Below are 16,343 nucleotides of genomic sequence, written 5' to 3'. Positions count from 1 at the left end.
TGGGATCTCTGAGAAGAATGGATGGGATGGGAAGGAGTGGGAATACGCGATTACTCATCCCACATCAACCCTTATATTTGATCTAAAAATTTTATTAATATGTTGTTTGCGAAAGTGGAAGCCCCCATCTTCATAGATGTTTGAGGTTGTTTGTACATAAATATGCTCATCTTCTTTACTCCGCACATAGTACAATCCGAATAAGGGATCATCCATAATTCTTGCTAACTTTACTTTTAAGTTAACTATGTAAATGAAACATGAGTTAATCGAATAATTGATTTCTATGGCTACCTAGTTTTAATACTTCAGTCTTTGTTGTACATTTGCTAATTTTGGCACCAAATACCTGTACATAAAAGTTCAAATCTTGTTCAGAGTAGGCTAATAAAATGGTGGCCATATCGGCTTCATCCTGAGCAACACATCCTGGATATGTGTTGGCCATACACTGGCCAATTCAGGAGAGCCTGGGCCGGCACTCCCCCTTTTCCTGCGTTAGTCTGTGTGAACCAACAATCGGGATTTATGATAAATGGAACTCTATGGTTTGGCAAATGGAAGATGCAACCACAGTGTGACTGGCACAAGAATATCTATATAATTTAACCCAGAAACAGAACTGTTAGCAAATTGATGTCTATGGAAAATATATTCCTACACTGCAATAAGCATTAGAAGGTCGTCACTATTATCACCCATAATAATGACTTTAAACGTATTTCACTTTATAAGAACAGATTTTCTATATTATGAGAAGATGAAAAACCAAAACCCAGATTTCTGGAAGGCCATAAGATTGTCGTTGAAGCAAGACAATTATTCCTCATTTAGATATGGATGAACCAGCGGAGAGTCTTTCGTTCCTTGCTTTATCAGCTTTTTCCATGTAATCTTGATGCGATTGATGTTTTGCTCCTGGAAAAGAAAATACAAACTTTTGTTAGGTCGAGCTGTTTCAATATAACCAACATTGAAATCATGAAAAGAAAGGTACAAACCAATGCAATAATCTAAGAAGAAATTCCAACAAAAAATATAGAAGATCCTTGCAGAAAACCACTAGATCTCTGCTCATCTGGCAAACTATACCACATCTTCCAAAAAAATTTTTGCATTCGTTGCTTCTCATTATCGATTCTTTTTAATTTGTCTTCTTTTTTGGTGGAGGAAGGGAAGATGATTGTAACACGAGGAGCTCCTGACCAAATCAGTTTCCAATTATACCCAAATTATTTCCAATAATTACCGCAAATGAAAATGTACACACCCTAAAGAACAGAGATTGGGCCGGATAGGAGATAATGACAAAAGATGTGCCTCCTCAATCATGGCAATGGGTTTTGAAGACCCCCTTCATTTTATTTACAGATTCATGTTGCTGCAGGTCGCTCTAAGCAACCTTGCAATCGGTAAACAAGTCATCAAACTAGTCCAAAGTAGAACTATACAGGAGAATATATCAACGGACCAAAATTTCAAGTGTAGGAAGTTCCTCAACCAAGCCAAACTCAATCGATTCACTGACCGCCAATTACATAATCTGATTCATGAGATAGGTATATTTATTTTAACAACAAGGTTGTTTTGATAAACAGAACTCTGCCTTAGGGGCAATAAACACGACACAATTAAGCCGCCTTTATTTGACAAAGGAAATTTTCAAGCTTATGTGTAATTAGAAAAGCCATGCTTTTAGGAAAAATGTGAGTAAAGCCAAAGCCAACAGGAAAGCCATGCTTCAGTGAGATTTCACTTGATCTCTGTCAGCATTTATCTCCTTTTTCCTTTCCTTCCTGGCTGAGAAAAGAAAGGTACCAGCGTTATTATCTCTACCTCTCTCCCCCCTTCTACATTTCCACATATCTCACGGTACTTAAGGTTCTCTCCCTCCCGAGTCATGACCTCTAACTCTTCTTTCAACTCCCCCACGCTGGCTAAGCATCATTTGATACGTAAATAAAAAAACAATATCACTTTCGTACAACCCCCTTCAACTACTATTTTTCTTCACTACTCTTTCTGGCCTTTTTTTTTTTTTCATTTGAGGGGAAAGACTCAAAGATACGATCGCAATATACAGTCTTCTGCATCCATTGGTCTTTAATAAGTTTGGAGATTATCATTAAAAATTTTAAAAGCGTCAAATCCTGAAGTTGGTTGCCGACTTCGATCACCATTCACCAAAGAAATAGATCAATTATGACCTTTCAAAAGAAGCAAAGACTGCAGACCGTGATAATATTTCTTGTGCATATGCATCAAGCTTATTGGGCAACTCAAATACCATGCACTGCTTATTTAGGATTGCCTCCCTGACTTTGACTTACTTCCAATAAAATTGTTTCAGAAAAAATTGTCATAGAAGTATATTAACCGTTCAAGGTTTAGCTTGATAAATTTCATTGCCCGTTCTTGCTTAGCTCTCATGGACTTAACCACTCAAATTGAACTATTCTTTTAAAAATAGCCATCAAATACTCCAATAGTAACAAGAACAATTCCAAATATCAAAACATTCATTCCAACTGATACTAACCATAGAATTATTTCCAAAAAATCCGTGAAATATATTTGTAAAATTTATTTGTCCAAAAACCCCCGTAAATCCCATCTCTGGTAGTAGCATTAGCACGCATTAACAAATCAATAGCCATATACATCAATCGCATAACAGAAAGTAGCAGCTCCTCAAAGAAATGCCAAATTTTAATCAAATTTTCAAAATCACATTCACAAATAGTGAAAAATAAGGATGCCCGAAACCCAAATCAATCTCACGAGTCTTAGAACAACAGAAATATGTTAAAAGAAAACGAACCTCGATTCATGAGGTACCAAGGGACACCAAAAATGATAGCAATTACGGCGATACCTCCAATGACATGCTTCTTTTCTCCACTATATAAATAGTGTTCCAATTTAGCCTTGAATCCCCCTCCTCCTGATCCACCAGATCCACTTTTTTTGGAATCACTGCTCATTTTTTAATTTTTTTCCTTTTCGCGAATTTCAGTTTCTGCTCCTCGCTCTTCTTAAACTTAAACCCTCGTTCTGTAATTTTCGTGGGGGGTTTTAGACTTTTAGTTGAGGCCCTATTGTCTGTCTTTTTATGTAATTGGCCATGTTTAAATAAAATATAAAATTACTTTAAAATAATATTTTATTTTGAATTGTGTTTACATATTATGAGGGTGTTTGATAGGTATTTTTATGTAAAAATATATTTTTGAATAGTAAATTAATGTGAAATGTGTGGTTAAGAAATAAGGAAAAAGTTTTGATTTACGTGTAATATTATTTTAATAGAGAATATGTGGTTGAAAAGAAGAGAGAAAAATGTATTTTGAAAAAAATGGCTATCAAACGGGCCTATAAGTTTTTTACTTTTTACTTTAAAGTTAAAAATTTACATATTTTAAAAATAATTCAAACTCTTATTCTTTCAAATTTTGACTAACATGCCTTTTCTTGTTTGTGCGCTGCTCCGCAATTAATTCTATTTCCGTAGATCTTATTCGCCTCTCTAGTAGAATAAGTAGAATAAACAACCTTAAAACGATCTCTAGTTGAATAAGTAATTAGTTATTTAAGCCTTGTTTGACGTTTATTTTTTTCAAATTCACTTTCAACCAAACATTTTACAAGACCCGGAATTTTTATTAATTTTCTAATCAAACGTTTCATCAACTTTAATCAAAATTTACTGAAAATATAATTTTTAGCAAAACCAAACAGGATCTTAATGTACATCAAAGAAAATAATAATAATAATAATAATAATAATAATAACAATAATAACCAAAGTGTACGTCCTGCATACAGTGGATATGAAGAACAAAGAGAAGCTGATCTACATTGTTCTATTATTTCTCCTTGACCTGCTGGGAAATTTTGGAGGAGGAGACGGAGAAAACTCGAAGGGAAGCGTTGGGATTTCCATTTCCCGTTTCAAAATCTTAACAATCTCTCCAATGTCAGGCCGCAGTTCAGGCATTTTTTGTAGGCAAGCAAGGGCCAAATTAATACACAAGCTAGCCTCGTCCTTGTCATACTCATCATTAAGTCTCTCATCCACGAGTTCTAATATGTTTCCAGTATGAGCCAAGTGCCTACACCAGCTTATCAAGTTTGCTTTCTCGAGCTTCATCGGTGATGAAAGTACGTGAAGTGGCCGTCTACCTGAGACAATTACGAGTATTAAAACGCCAAAGCTGTAAATATCGGCCTTCTCCATTAAGTATCCACACCCACTGTATTCCGGTGCAGCATAGCACAAAGTACCCCTCATGCTCGTTGTGCTACTCAACTCTCGACTGAAAAGATCTCCACTCCACTTATCACTCCCTACAGATTTGGAATCCTTCTTCTTCCAACCCTTCCTAAAACTGAACTCCGTACCTGGATCATTCACATTGTGGCTCTTGTGACTCGATTTTCTCTTCCTTTTGAAGCGTAAGCGTACTTTGAACAGTTTCGTACTCCTTATTTGAAACTTTTTCACCTTATTATTCTTCTTCTTGCTAAGTTCGTCGAGGTGTTCTTCTTTCCACCATTCTTGAATCTTCTGATGCCTCTTTGATTCTTCCTTCTCAATTGCACCCTCATGACACTCAAATCCCAGTTCTTGTAAGTGATTATCATTAGCTTTTTCAAATTTCTCCAGCCGCGTTGAAATTCTCAATGGGGGGCATTGATTTTCTTCGTCCCAATTAGAATTAGTTGAATGGTAGATTTGGCTTCCTATCCACTCCTTGACATAATCTCTACTGCGCAATTCACCATTACCATCCTGTTTCCACCACCAATCCTTTCCCCATTGTTTTGCACCCACATTGTTACTATCATTATCATCCGTAACCATAGCAGCATTCAAGTTCGACTCCTTACTTGGGCTAATGCTACTTAGCTCATCGTTATAATTCACAGACTTGTTATCGTCCCCCTTGCCATTTTCGATAGTCGAGATAGTCGAGACCTCCTTCCCCTTCACAATCCTATCTTTAATATCAATCTCATTCCCAAAATCACTTCTCCAATTTAAAGAATTTAGAGCCAAATTTTTCACATTATGATGACTTCTACAACTATTTTTTGACGAAGAAGAAGCTTGCAAAGCCAGAGCAAAATCTACCTCATCATGATCATGACTCTCCACTGGAGTCCCAATTGCTGGAGTCTCATTCTCACCACCTTCTCCAACTGCATTCAAGTTCCCAGAAAGCTCTTCACTCTTCAATAATTCTTGGCTTTTCCACAAGTCTTGACTGAACAAATCGACACCAAACTCACCCTCAAGCTTCAACCTCGACAACCCAAAATCCGAAAGTTTAGCCCTAAACTCTGAATCAAGTAACACATTGCTTGGCTTCACATCCCCATGGATCACTGGTGGATCACATTCAAGATGCAAAAATGACAATGCCTTAGCAACATTAAGTATAATATCGAACCTTCTAGCCCAATTCAAACTCATATTATTACAGTTATTATTCGACTCTGAAAATAAAGACTCCTGCAAGCTTTTATTAGGCATGTACTCATAAACCACAAGTCTCTGATCTCTATCCACACAATAACCCAATAAATTAACAACAAGAGGACAAGATTTTAGCGCACCCAGAATATTTAACTCATTCTGAAACTCCTGTTCAAACTGAAATGAAGTTGAATCAAGAATTTTTATGGCTACCAATTTTCCATTCTTAAGAATACCTCTGAATACAGTTCCAGAGCCTCCTTTGCCAATGGAATTGGAATCACTGAAGTTCTGGGTGGCATCCTTTAGCTCTTTGTAACTATACCTCTGGAGCTTGTTTAAGGGTGTAGTGGTATCATATGGGCTGGTGCGAGACCTTTTAACCAAAGAGTACCACAAATAGTAAATGAAATAAAGAATGGCAAACAGAATAACCAGAGAAGAAGAAATTGTTACTGTAAAGAAAATTATGCTTGTTTTGGGCGTTGAATTTGATTTGAATGGCTGTCTTGAGGTCATTCTGCTGCTGGTTTATGGAAATGGTGATGGGAGAAGTTAGGTACTGGAGGGGGTAGGAGGAATTTTGCAGGAAACTCAGGTTTCTATGCTTCACAGTTGGATAACCAAGCCATATATAAGTGTAGATTATTAGTAAGGTCGAGTTCAATCGATGTTTATGTTTTAGTACATAAAGTTTGATATCATTAACAATTTAAAGAATGCTGAAACTGTCGAGTATTATTTAATCAGAAATTCAGAATAGTTTTAGAATATTTTTGGGTATTTTAAGTTAGTTTAATGGCAGTGAGTTGAAATGAGGGGATGAAGATGATTAAAGAAAAGGAGGGAGCTTTTGACTAAAGGGAGCTTTTGCTAGGTATCGGGGGAAGAAAATTGGAAGAAGAGAAAGCAAGGTGTAGTGGTGGGTATTGGGTAATGGGTTCCACTCTGTTTGGCTGGTTTTCATTTTCTTTCAGTGGCAATAATTTATTCGGAAGAATTTCAAGGCAAATTTTCAAAATTGTCCTCTTTTTATTTTTCATTTGTCAAAATGAAAGAGATCATATTTTTATTGTTAGTTTAAAAAGTACCTTTTGGACTAATACCTGTATATTCTTTTTCAGTTCACATCCATGACGTTTATGGAAATGAAAAAGATAATCATTAATCACTCATTCACCAATTTTACCCTCATTTCTTTATTGGCTAGTCCACTCTGTCAATATCATTATTTAGTGATAAATCTAAATCTATCGAATTTACCATGCATTGCCAAGTTTAATAAGCTTGGCATGAGCCATAAGTTCATATAGAAAATGCTAGAACTCACATTTAAGTGACGGAGCAAAACATCTAGGATTAAGCACGAGAGTTCGAACAAATTGCATTCGAAAAATCACCACAAGAAAGAGTTGATTAGACTGGCAAGAAGTTGCCTACATTCATCTGGCACAGAGCCTACCAAATATGCAAGTAATGTCTAACACGCTCACGAAAGAAAAAAATTTATAGCCGCCCTTACCCAAGCTTAGTGCATCAATAAATCTCGATATAATTGTTCTGGACGTAAATGACAAGGTCGTTTTGGACATTTTCTCAATCACCCCAAATCTTTTACTATGTTCTTTTAATCGGGCTAACCCACGTGTAAATAATCTCTTCATCATTAATTTGTTCCCAAAACATGGCCTAAATTGAAAGAAAAGCTGCAATTCATCATTTGATTGCATACTTTAAACGATAAAAGAAGGTCAAGAAAGGCAAGGTTTGAAACATATTGCAGCAAACTTGAAACATGTATGCCTTCTCAACATGATTTTATTTTATAATCCAATTAGATACCAATCATTTTGCCATGTTTTGTATACGGTATTGTATATTGTACAAAGAATGACAATGGTTATATCCAATGCTATTTAATCTTCCTTTCAAACGTGCACTAAATTGTTATTTTACATTGAAATAAAGCTGTTTCATTCTTATATAAAGAAAAAATCAAAATAATCATAGCATTCTCGATGGTTGATCGACTCCATTAAAAGGACCTCTGCCTAAAGAAGAAAAAAATTTAAACAATAAAATAGTTGTCTTACGTTTGTACATCAAAGAGACATACAATACGTAATTATTTTTCTTATCAACTCAATAATGGTACATATGCCAAGTTTCATATGAATGCATTATATCTTATATGACTCATATGTCTAAAGTGCTCTATTGAAAGGTAAGCACTTAACTAGTCTTTGAATATGCCAACGTTATTGCCATGTTAGGTTTCCTTTTTGGCTAATAAAAGACAAGCATGTAGCTAATAAAAGACAAGCATGTACACCCCATTTAGTTAAAGAACTGTCTAATCCTAAAGAGCACCTAACTGACTTTAGATAGTTTATACTTCATTCCATCATTTCTCTACGATTTTGAATTGATAATAAAGTATACGCAGGATCATAAATGAAAATTTTCTTTCTTTCGTAATTATTTGAATATGCAATGATTTATTTTACCGGTCAAATCTCAAAATTTATTGATGTTTTTGTTGGGGAAATTTACACCGATTACGTGCATATTATATTCACAAAAGCATACCGGTTATTTGCATGAAATCAAAACGTAATTTCGACTTACCGAAATAGGATTTGAGAAGCAAAACAAAAAAAATTACCGAATCTAAATGCATGAATATAGATTCATCCCTTTCGATTCTTGAACAAAAGCAAATTATTCTTTTGATCGAACCTTGCAACATAAACATGTAAACAATATTAATCATTTCTGAAATCAAAATCTAATCAAAAGAAATCAGAAAACTGTAGTAAGAAAGATGCAAGTGATGAATTTTTGGTCGAGGCAAGTGTTTGATACTTGGTCCTTAAGATGAATTTGCCTCGCATCGGTGCTAACGGTTTTTCGACAATCATCTCCCAAGATACAACGACCACGTCAAGTTATAGGAGCACTCCAAATGGCTTCGACCAACGAACTCGAATGGAATTCCCTCTCTATCAAAGACATGCATGAAAATGTTATGGAATTAGAAAGAAGAGAATTGTAAAAGGAGAATGAATGCTCAATACAATTGGTGTACTCAAAACCATGTCCATAGGGTTCTATTTATAGATGTAGAAAGGGTGCAAATGAAGTAGTGTGGGTCAAAACATGCATCCTTTCAAAAAGTTGCAACACTTGGCCAAAATCTACATCCTTTCGAAAATTTACGACACTTCATTTCTTTCAACTTTGGTCCGCAATTTCTCATTAATTCGGAATTGGTTTCGAGATTCCAAATATACCACGACGATTTACTTGATGAGTAGAATAAGTTGGTCTATTTACTTTTGTAATTTGACCATCGGATCAAGTCCAAATATTTGGTCGAAGTTGACATGTAATCACACCTTTTCATTTTTCACTTCTACACTTTTTCATTTTCCAATTTTTGGTTAATTATTTGAACTAATTCGTACAATCCCCCATATGAATGAAAATTGGGTACGCATATACAAATGTGATGATACGATGCAATGTAGAGAGGGTGCGAAAAAACACTGCATCAGGGAAGGTAGCTTCTGGCCTTGAACCTTCCTTAGTGAAATATCATCGGACTTACTCGGCTAATTGGTGAACGTGATGTCTTGAACCATTCAGCCTTTAGTGTAAGCCAAGACAACGACACTCACACAATGTCTTCCCTAAACCGTTCATGGCTCTAATGACTTGGTTCATTTTGTCCCTGAACCCTTCTTGGTTCTGCAAGTGTTTAGAGAATTTAAGCCTTGAATAATTTTCATTGAAGCGGCCACACTTCACACTCACATAGGTGACCTCCTTTTAAGAGTATTCTGCCCTACTCCACTTGGCTTAATCAAGATATAGGAATTATTAAAAGATTATCTTAACCTCTTACTACTCTGTAGAAAGCACTTTAATATCATACGAATGAGTTAGGAAATTATTTTCCTAAGTGTTTCGTGGAATCCTCATAACTTAGTTGTCCCTTTGAACCAAAATCTTGGGATCTTCAGTCAACAAGGTAGAGTTACCATTACAAGAACTTTAACGTAGTAGGCTTTACCTCATTCCTTTCGATATGCAGTGTTTTTGATCTCTTTTAGTAAATCTCTTTAAAGGTACCACGAGTTTACACCATTAAGATCAACTGTTTAATGGTATTATGTCTATGACTTATATGTCTATACCTACCATTACACGTGATTTAGTATCTTATCAATTATTGCTAGCAAATGATCGATTTCATTTAATAGATATAAATTGTCACCACCAAGAAATCCTTTCATAAAACTACATGTTTCTTATTAGCTTTATCTAAAACTTTATCAATTTCCAAACAACACTGTTAGAGGATTTTTATCTAATTATTACACTAGTCAACCATGTTTACTAGTGGATTTCAGAGTTATAGGTATTCAATATGATCATTGAAACATTACAGTACATTCGAACTTTATGAATATTCTTCAAATGTTTCAATTGTTCTTGCATGTCCAAACAAACGTCATAATCGTCTTTACAACCTATTTCATCCACTTTAGACTTAGTATATATCATCCTTATAATTAATATAAGGGTTTTCTATCTTTTCACCTTCATAGATATAAGATAGAAGCAAAACATAACTATTAAACTGAGTTACCCCCACAATTCCTCAATTAGGAATACATATGCAATCTAGTAATATTGCATCCACAAGTTTTGAACTTTCTATTTCAAGTTCACAAGCATTAAATTTAACCCCCAACATTCTTGGGTTATACTTGAACTTAGAGTTCATCAACACTTTTATAGTTCTATTCATTTATCTCTTAGATAATATCTGTATTGAGTACTTCGTGAAAGTCTATGTACTTTCAAAGTAGTAATCGTCAACTTCCATATAACGTACTTCAATCTAATTATTTTGATCATCCAAATTAAATCAAGGCCATCATATAGACCAACAATGCTTTCCAAGCATAAACCAATTTTAATTGGTCTCACGATTGAAGTCAATACTACAATAAAGATGGCTAAACATTGCAACTTCTTCAAACATATTTCACATGATAGTTTTATTTCAACCATCAGTTGAAAAGTAGTGTTCTCAAAAGACACAATCCTACAAGAGAACACACCTCTTGAATGTTTCATTTCAACCATCGGTTGAAAAGTTGTGTTCTCAAAAGACACAATCCTACAAGAGAACACACCTCTTGAATTAATCTATATAAAGAGACACACCCATTGGAAATTAATCATACCAAAAGTCATGATTCTCCATATGAAAAAACACATCTTTCCATGCAAAATTTTCTACAATTTCAAATAATTAGGTGACTTAATTCTCATTACTAAATAATGATATCCACTTAAATCATCTCACTTAATTTTATGAAATTAATTGAGGCTATCATCATAGTCAAAGTTAGTATAATTTCAATAAGATATGAAATTTTAACCAACTAATTTACTATACCATTATCATATTCCAATCAAAGGAGTCGTCATGAAAGTTCATATACTTTCATCAAATAATTGGCATCCTTATATGTTAGGAATAATTTCCTTATTTTCATCCATTCATTATTGGACTCGAGTTGTTTTTAACAATATCCAATTCATCATGACCAATGTGAAGGAATAGCAACTTATATTCCAAACATTTATACATCCATTGTATAAGTTTATTCTATTTATAGGAATGTTTACTTCCATATCATAAGAGATATTGCAATCTCATATAGAAGAAAATGGTCACTCACAAGTTCCCAACATGGACATTACACAGAAACAACATATTTTTCGAAGCTAGTAGAAAAATTTCACAAACTAGAATATTCAAAGTATGGCAAGCGTAAATTCATTGGTTCAAATTATAGCAACATATGCATTTAATTATAGTCACATATGCCATTTGTCTTTCCAAATATTTATAGTACACATGCCATCTGTCTTTTTGAATATTTTCATGAAACATATTACCAGATGCATGCAGAAATCTGCACATGCTTAAGGAAAAATGCATATGCAAAGATGAAGAAAACTTTATAATTACAGTTATCTTCAAACGTCTCCATTCGTATTTCCACATAATATTGGGTTTCCCTGCACACGCCGGTTCAAATTTTATTTCCATTTTATGATACAAATATAGCAGAATTCCAAATTGCAGTTTTTGAATAGAACCCAATTTGTTCCCTTTAGTGAGTAGTATAGTTGGCAGATTCGAAATAGAATATACCATTCACAACAAACACAAGATTCATCTTAAAATTGTTGGGGAAATTTACACCGATTACGTGCATATTATATTCACAAAAGCATACCGATTATTTGCGTGAAATCGAAACGTAATTTCAACTTACCGAATAGGATTTGAGAAGCAAAATATAAAAGTTATCGAATCTGAATGTATGAATATGGATTCATCCCTTTCGATGATTGAACGAAAGTAAATTATTTTTTTGATCGAACCTTGCAACATAAACATGTAAACAATGTTAATCATTTCTGAAATAAAAATATAATCAAAAGAAATCAGAAAACTATAGGAAGAAAGATGCAAGTGATGAATTTTTGATCGAGACAAGTGTTTGACACTTGGTCCTTAAGATGAATTTGTCCCGCATTGGTGTTAACGGTTTTTCGACGATCATATCCCAAGATACAACGATCACGTCAAGCCATAGGAGCACTCCAAATGACTTCGACCAACGAACTCGAACGGAATTCCCTCTTTACCAAGGACATGCATGAAAATGTTATGGAATTAGAAAGGAGAGAATTGCAAGAGGAGAATGAATGCTCAATGCAATTGGTGTACTCAAAATCATGTCCATAGGGTTCTATTTATAGATGTAGAAAGGGTCCAAATGAAGTAGTATGGGTTAAAACATACATCCTTTCAAAAAGTTGCAACATTTGGCCAAAACCTGCATCCTTTCAAAAAGTTGAAACACTTTATTTCTTTTAACTTTGGTCCGCAATTTCTCATTCATTCGAAATTGGTTTCGAGATTCCAAATACACCACGACGATCTACTCGACGAGTAGAATAAGTTGGTCTATTTACTTTTATAATTTGACCATCGGATCAAGTCCGAATATTTAGTCGAAGTTGACACGTAGTCACACATTTTCATTTTTCACTTTTACACACATTTTCATTTTCCAAATTTTGATTAATTATTTGAATCAATTCCTACAGTTTTATTATCCCTGTTAGTTTTTTGGATCATGCGACGTGTACACTTCCGGTGTACACAATTCCACAACGACAAGTTGATCATTAGCTCCTCGGATGATTTGAACAAAAGCCATTCTTTCAAAACCAATATTAACTAATATCTATCTAGAAAAAGGGAACTAACTGTAGAGGACTGCATTTCAAAGTCGAGATAGAAATTTAAAAAATACATCTAATATGCCCAAAAATCAAGCACTGCTTTATGGAGTTTCAAACTTTTTTTGGGCAAGAAAAGTGATTTGAGAATGGAGAATATTTTTTAAGAATTTGTATTTGTATATTTAAAATTGTATGAAGAGCATCGAGAGTTCTCAAATCAATTGCCCGATGACATTACGAAAACACAATTTATAAAAGTTTGTAAATGTAATTTCATCAACATTTTCGAAAAATTACCATTTCTACAAATGTTTTTAAAATTGGACACATTTCAAAATGCACTGTGAAAAGTGAACATTTTGTTCAGTTTTCCATACATAATAGAAATTTTTGTTTTCATTCTTTTCTTTCTTTTTCGAATCGCGCGCTCTGTGAAAATGTGTAAAGCTGTTGTTTTACCACTGCCATTATTAAAGAACCGAAAAGGAAAAAGAAAGCACTTTTTTGATCTCTATAAAAGAGTAATTATTTCGCAAAAGCAAGTGTTATTCTATGATATTTAGGTTGTAATTCACTTATTTGCTCACAGTTCAAATTCAAACCTTTAACCAAGTAAAAAAAGGAAAAAAAAAAACGAAAATTACTTTTATTGTCAAATTTTGGTGTAATTTTTCATTTTTCATTTTGACTTTTATCTTTATAGTGTTAAGTTACTACCAAGTGTTATTCATTTAACTTTGAACTCTGGGTCACGCTGTAAAACCCCTTTAGAATGGGTTAAGAATAAAAAAGTAACTTTCGTATTTTATTTTGTTCAAACGTGTAAAAAAGGTAAAGTCGATTTATTTTGACAGAGTAAATTCGGTATGTAGTTTATGGGAGATTGTTCATTGGAATCAAAGATATGATATTAATTTGCTCCCCTTATGGTCACTCGAGATATCTAAAAAGGCGCTTTCTCAAATCGCGCATCAACTTATGAAATGTGCAGTAGATAATGCCTTTGTAAATTTATGTCATATTATCATTTAAACGAATTTGTTAATCAATTTCACCACTCTGTCGTCTTTGTAATGTTGGAGTTCCTACATAGGAAGATAGACTACATGTCTTTTCAATATGTTGGGTCATTGATCACAATAATACACATTCTTGACTTTTCTCGTTAATTGCAAGTAGTTCAGCATGATTTAAAGAAGTCATAGTTTGGGCATTTTCTGTATATCGTCATGATATAGTATTACTGTCGCATTTGAATGGATAACATGTTTGAAATCCAGCCTTATTTTGGCCAGATAAATATCCTACGCCAGCATAGCAACTAATGCCAAGCCTTTGTGAGAATACTAGTTCTATAAGCTGCGCTTAACATCTCAAGACTTCATTTTCTTCTCTTTTTGCACAAAGATCCATCTGTACCCCACTGGCTTTACCCCCTCCAGATGTTTAGACGACATATCAAAAATATTTACGTTTCTCTAATGAGTTTAATTCAGCCTTAGCGAATAATTTCTATGTCGATATCTTTTGATGAATCTTGGTTCAACATCCTTGCTTTAATTTATAATATCGAGCATTATATTATGTATAAAAATGTTGTTGACAACTGTTTCTTCTCGAACCTCTTCTGAAGTTTTTTGATCAGTTATATCTAAGAACTTTTCAATAGTTTCCATCTTTTCAATAGGACCATCTTGATTATCTGCTCCTCTTTCTTTTTGGGGTCTCTGCAACCGATTGGTTTACCATGCTTCAAGCATGTTTTAGATCACTAGCTCTAGATTTTTCTACAAGGACATCAATTTGAATTGCATGTTTGCAGCTAGAACGTGTAATTTTATAACTCTCTTTAGGTCTGTAAATGCATTTGGCAGTTGATTGGCTACACTTTGCAAATGAATTATTTCTGAACTTCTTGTTCACATTATTGAAGAAACAGTCCTTGAAAGAATGATTTCTTTTCAATGTGGGGGCGGGGGCGGGGATTACATGTGTATGTGTAACTAAGAAGAAGTTGTTGGCTTAATGAGTGGTCTATCTGGTTTCACGGATTTTCCCCTTTAAATCCAACTTTTTAAAGCCAACTATTAAAATCTAGATTTACGAGTTGTACCCAAGAATTTGATTATTTACAATTTGGCCCAAAATTTTAAATAAATTTTGTCCAAAAAGTTAATATAGTGTAAAGGTCGACCCGGACCCGCACCGAACCGGGCTCGGGCTCGTGCCGAGCCGAGCCGGCCGGTCGGACGGCGGCGCGCGCGTGTGGGTTTATGACCAAACCCAATGGGATATAGGTCTTCCCCCTTCCAAAGACTATTGGTACCCCTTGGGGCCCAAACCCAATTCCAAACTTCCACCTTATAAACCACACCAAAGTTTCCTAACTTTCCTATGTGGGATAAGTGTTTGACAAATCAAATTCTTCCATAATCCTTAGTTTATGTGGGTTACTTTAACGCTTAATATTTCATTCAATTTTAAATGGTTTTCGATAAATAAATATATCACGTTAATCATCTCGCGGAGTAGAACGTGAATATGCTAGGTCCCGTATTATTTAAAAGGTGGGTCCCACTGAAATTTGGGCTCAAAGTTGACCCATTAAACCATTTTTTCCAACACTATTGACTATTGAAGATAAGAAATTACCTAAAATGTCTTATGCATATGACATTAATTGTCATTGTCATGTTAAAGACCCATAAGGCAATAAAAGATAAGCATGTTGTCCTCCTCTTGCTTTTTCTTTGGGCAAGATAAAGATTTTACTTTTGACTTTAACTTTTCGATTTAAAATTATTGTCAAAGTGTTGTTGAATTTTGAACTTTATGTAACATCGTGATGGAACCTTAAATTAGATTAGGAGAAATGATCTCTTAGAGGCTAAACATCAATAATATGATATGCTAATTAAATAATGTGTCATGTAATCAGTATTTAGCATAAACTAAACACTGATATTTAGAAGATCAATTTTCATTAAATAAGATTGTATAAAATTTATTGATAATTAAAAGTGGGCTATGTCAACTCAGCGAGATATAGATTTGTACAATCCACAATTTTGACAGGTCTTGCTTTATCAACATATCAAGAGAAACGAGGTTGAGGCCAACAATCACATTCAACTTTTGATTCTCAAAAAAATATAAAAATAGTTAACATTTCTTTCCTTTACATATCGACTCGTAAAACTTTTCTAGATAGGACCTAACAACAGGGCCTATCTTTAATGTAATCAGAATTTGGATGATTCATATGATTGTGTCAAATAAATCCTCATGTTAGTCAATCTAATAGTAACGGCTTAAGTTACTTATTTTTGCAAACTAGATATTTGTGTGAAATATTGAGCATTTGGATAGACACCTCAATGTAATTGTGTGGAAATTTTACGAAGAAATATAACGGATAATACCAAGCATTTATTTTATTTTTAAATTCTAAATATATTGTACATGTCTAAACCCTAAAATCACCATCACCACCATTCAAACCCAAAATTAGATCGACTCCCCA

General features: G+C 34.1%; 2 protein-coding genes across 2 annotated transcripts; both read right to left on the bottom strand.

Moving 5' to 3' along the window:
- Positions 1-565: 565 nt before the first annotated feature.
- On the bottom strand, positions 566-3,091 carry LOC111375379. The gene is made up of 2 exons (XM_022998193.1): positions 2,822-3,091; positions 566-918 (listed from the first exon to the last, which is right to left on the bottom strand). The coding sequence occupies exons 1-2, from the start codon at positions 2,982-2,984 to the stop codon at positions 827-829; spliced, it is 255 nt and encodes an 84-aa protein (XP_022853961.1). The 5' UTR covers positions 2,985-3,091; the 3' UTR covers positions 566-826.
- Positions 3,092-3,748: 657 nt separating this feature from the next.
- LOC111375378 (putative receptor-like protein kinase At1g80870) lies at positions 3,749-6,390 on the bottom strand. The gene has a single exon (XM_022998192.1). It carries the CDS (start codon positions 5,996-5,998, stop codon positions 3,854-3,856), a length of 2,145 nt encoding a protein of 714 aa, XP_022853960.1. The 5' UTR covers positions 5,999-6,390; the 3' UTR covers positions 3,749-3,853.
- Between the last annotated feature and the right edge of the window lie 9,953 nt (positions 6,391-16,343).

The sequence above is a fragment of the Olea europaea genome, unplaced genomic scaffold, assembly GCF_002742605.1.
Source record: "Olea europaea var. sylvestris unplaced genomic scaffold, O_europaea_v1 scaffold1371, whole genome shotgun sequence".
NCBI classification, from domain to species: Eukaryota; Viridiplantae; Streptophyta; class Magnoliopsida; order Lamiales; family Oleaceae; genus Olea; species Olea europaea.
Note: the sequence above shows the minus strand (reverse complement) of the source record. Positions and strands in the feature narration are given on the sequence as shown.

What these genes read in the sequence shown, in the direction of transcription:
- LOC111375378 (XM_022998192.1), bottom strand. Translation starts at nt 5,998, where the DNA reads ATGACCTCAAGACAGCCATTCAAATCAAATTCAACGCCCAAAACAAGC.
- LOC111375379 (XM_022998193.1), bottom strand. Translation starts at nt 2,984, where the DNA reads ATGAGCAGTGATTCCAAAAAAAGTGGATCTGGTGGATCAGGAGGAGGG. An exon ending in TTGGTACCTCATGAATCGAG is followed by an intron (nt 919 to 2,821) that starts GTTCGTTTTCTT and finishes TTTCTTTTCCAG; the next exon opens with GAGCAAAACATCAATCGCAT.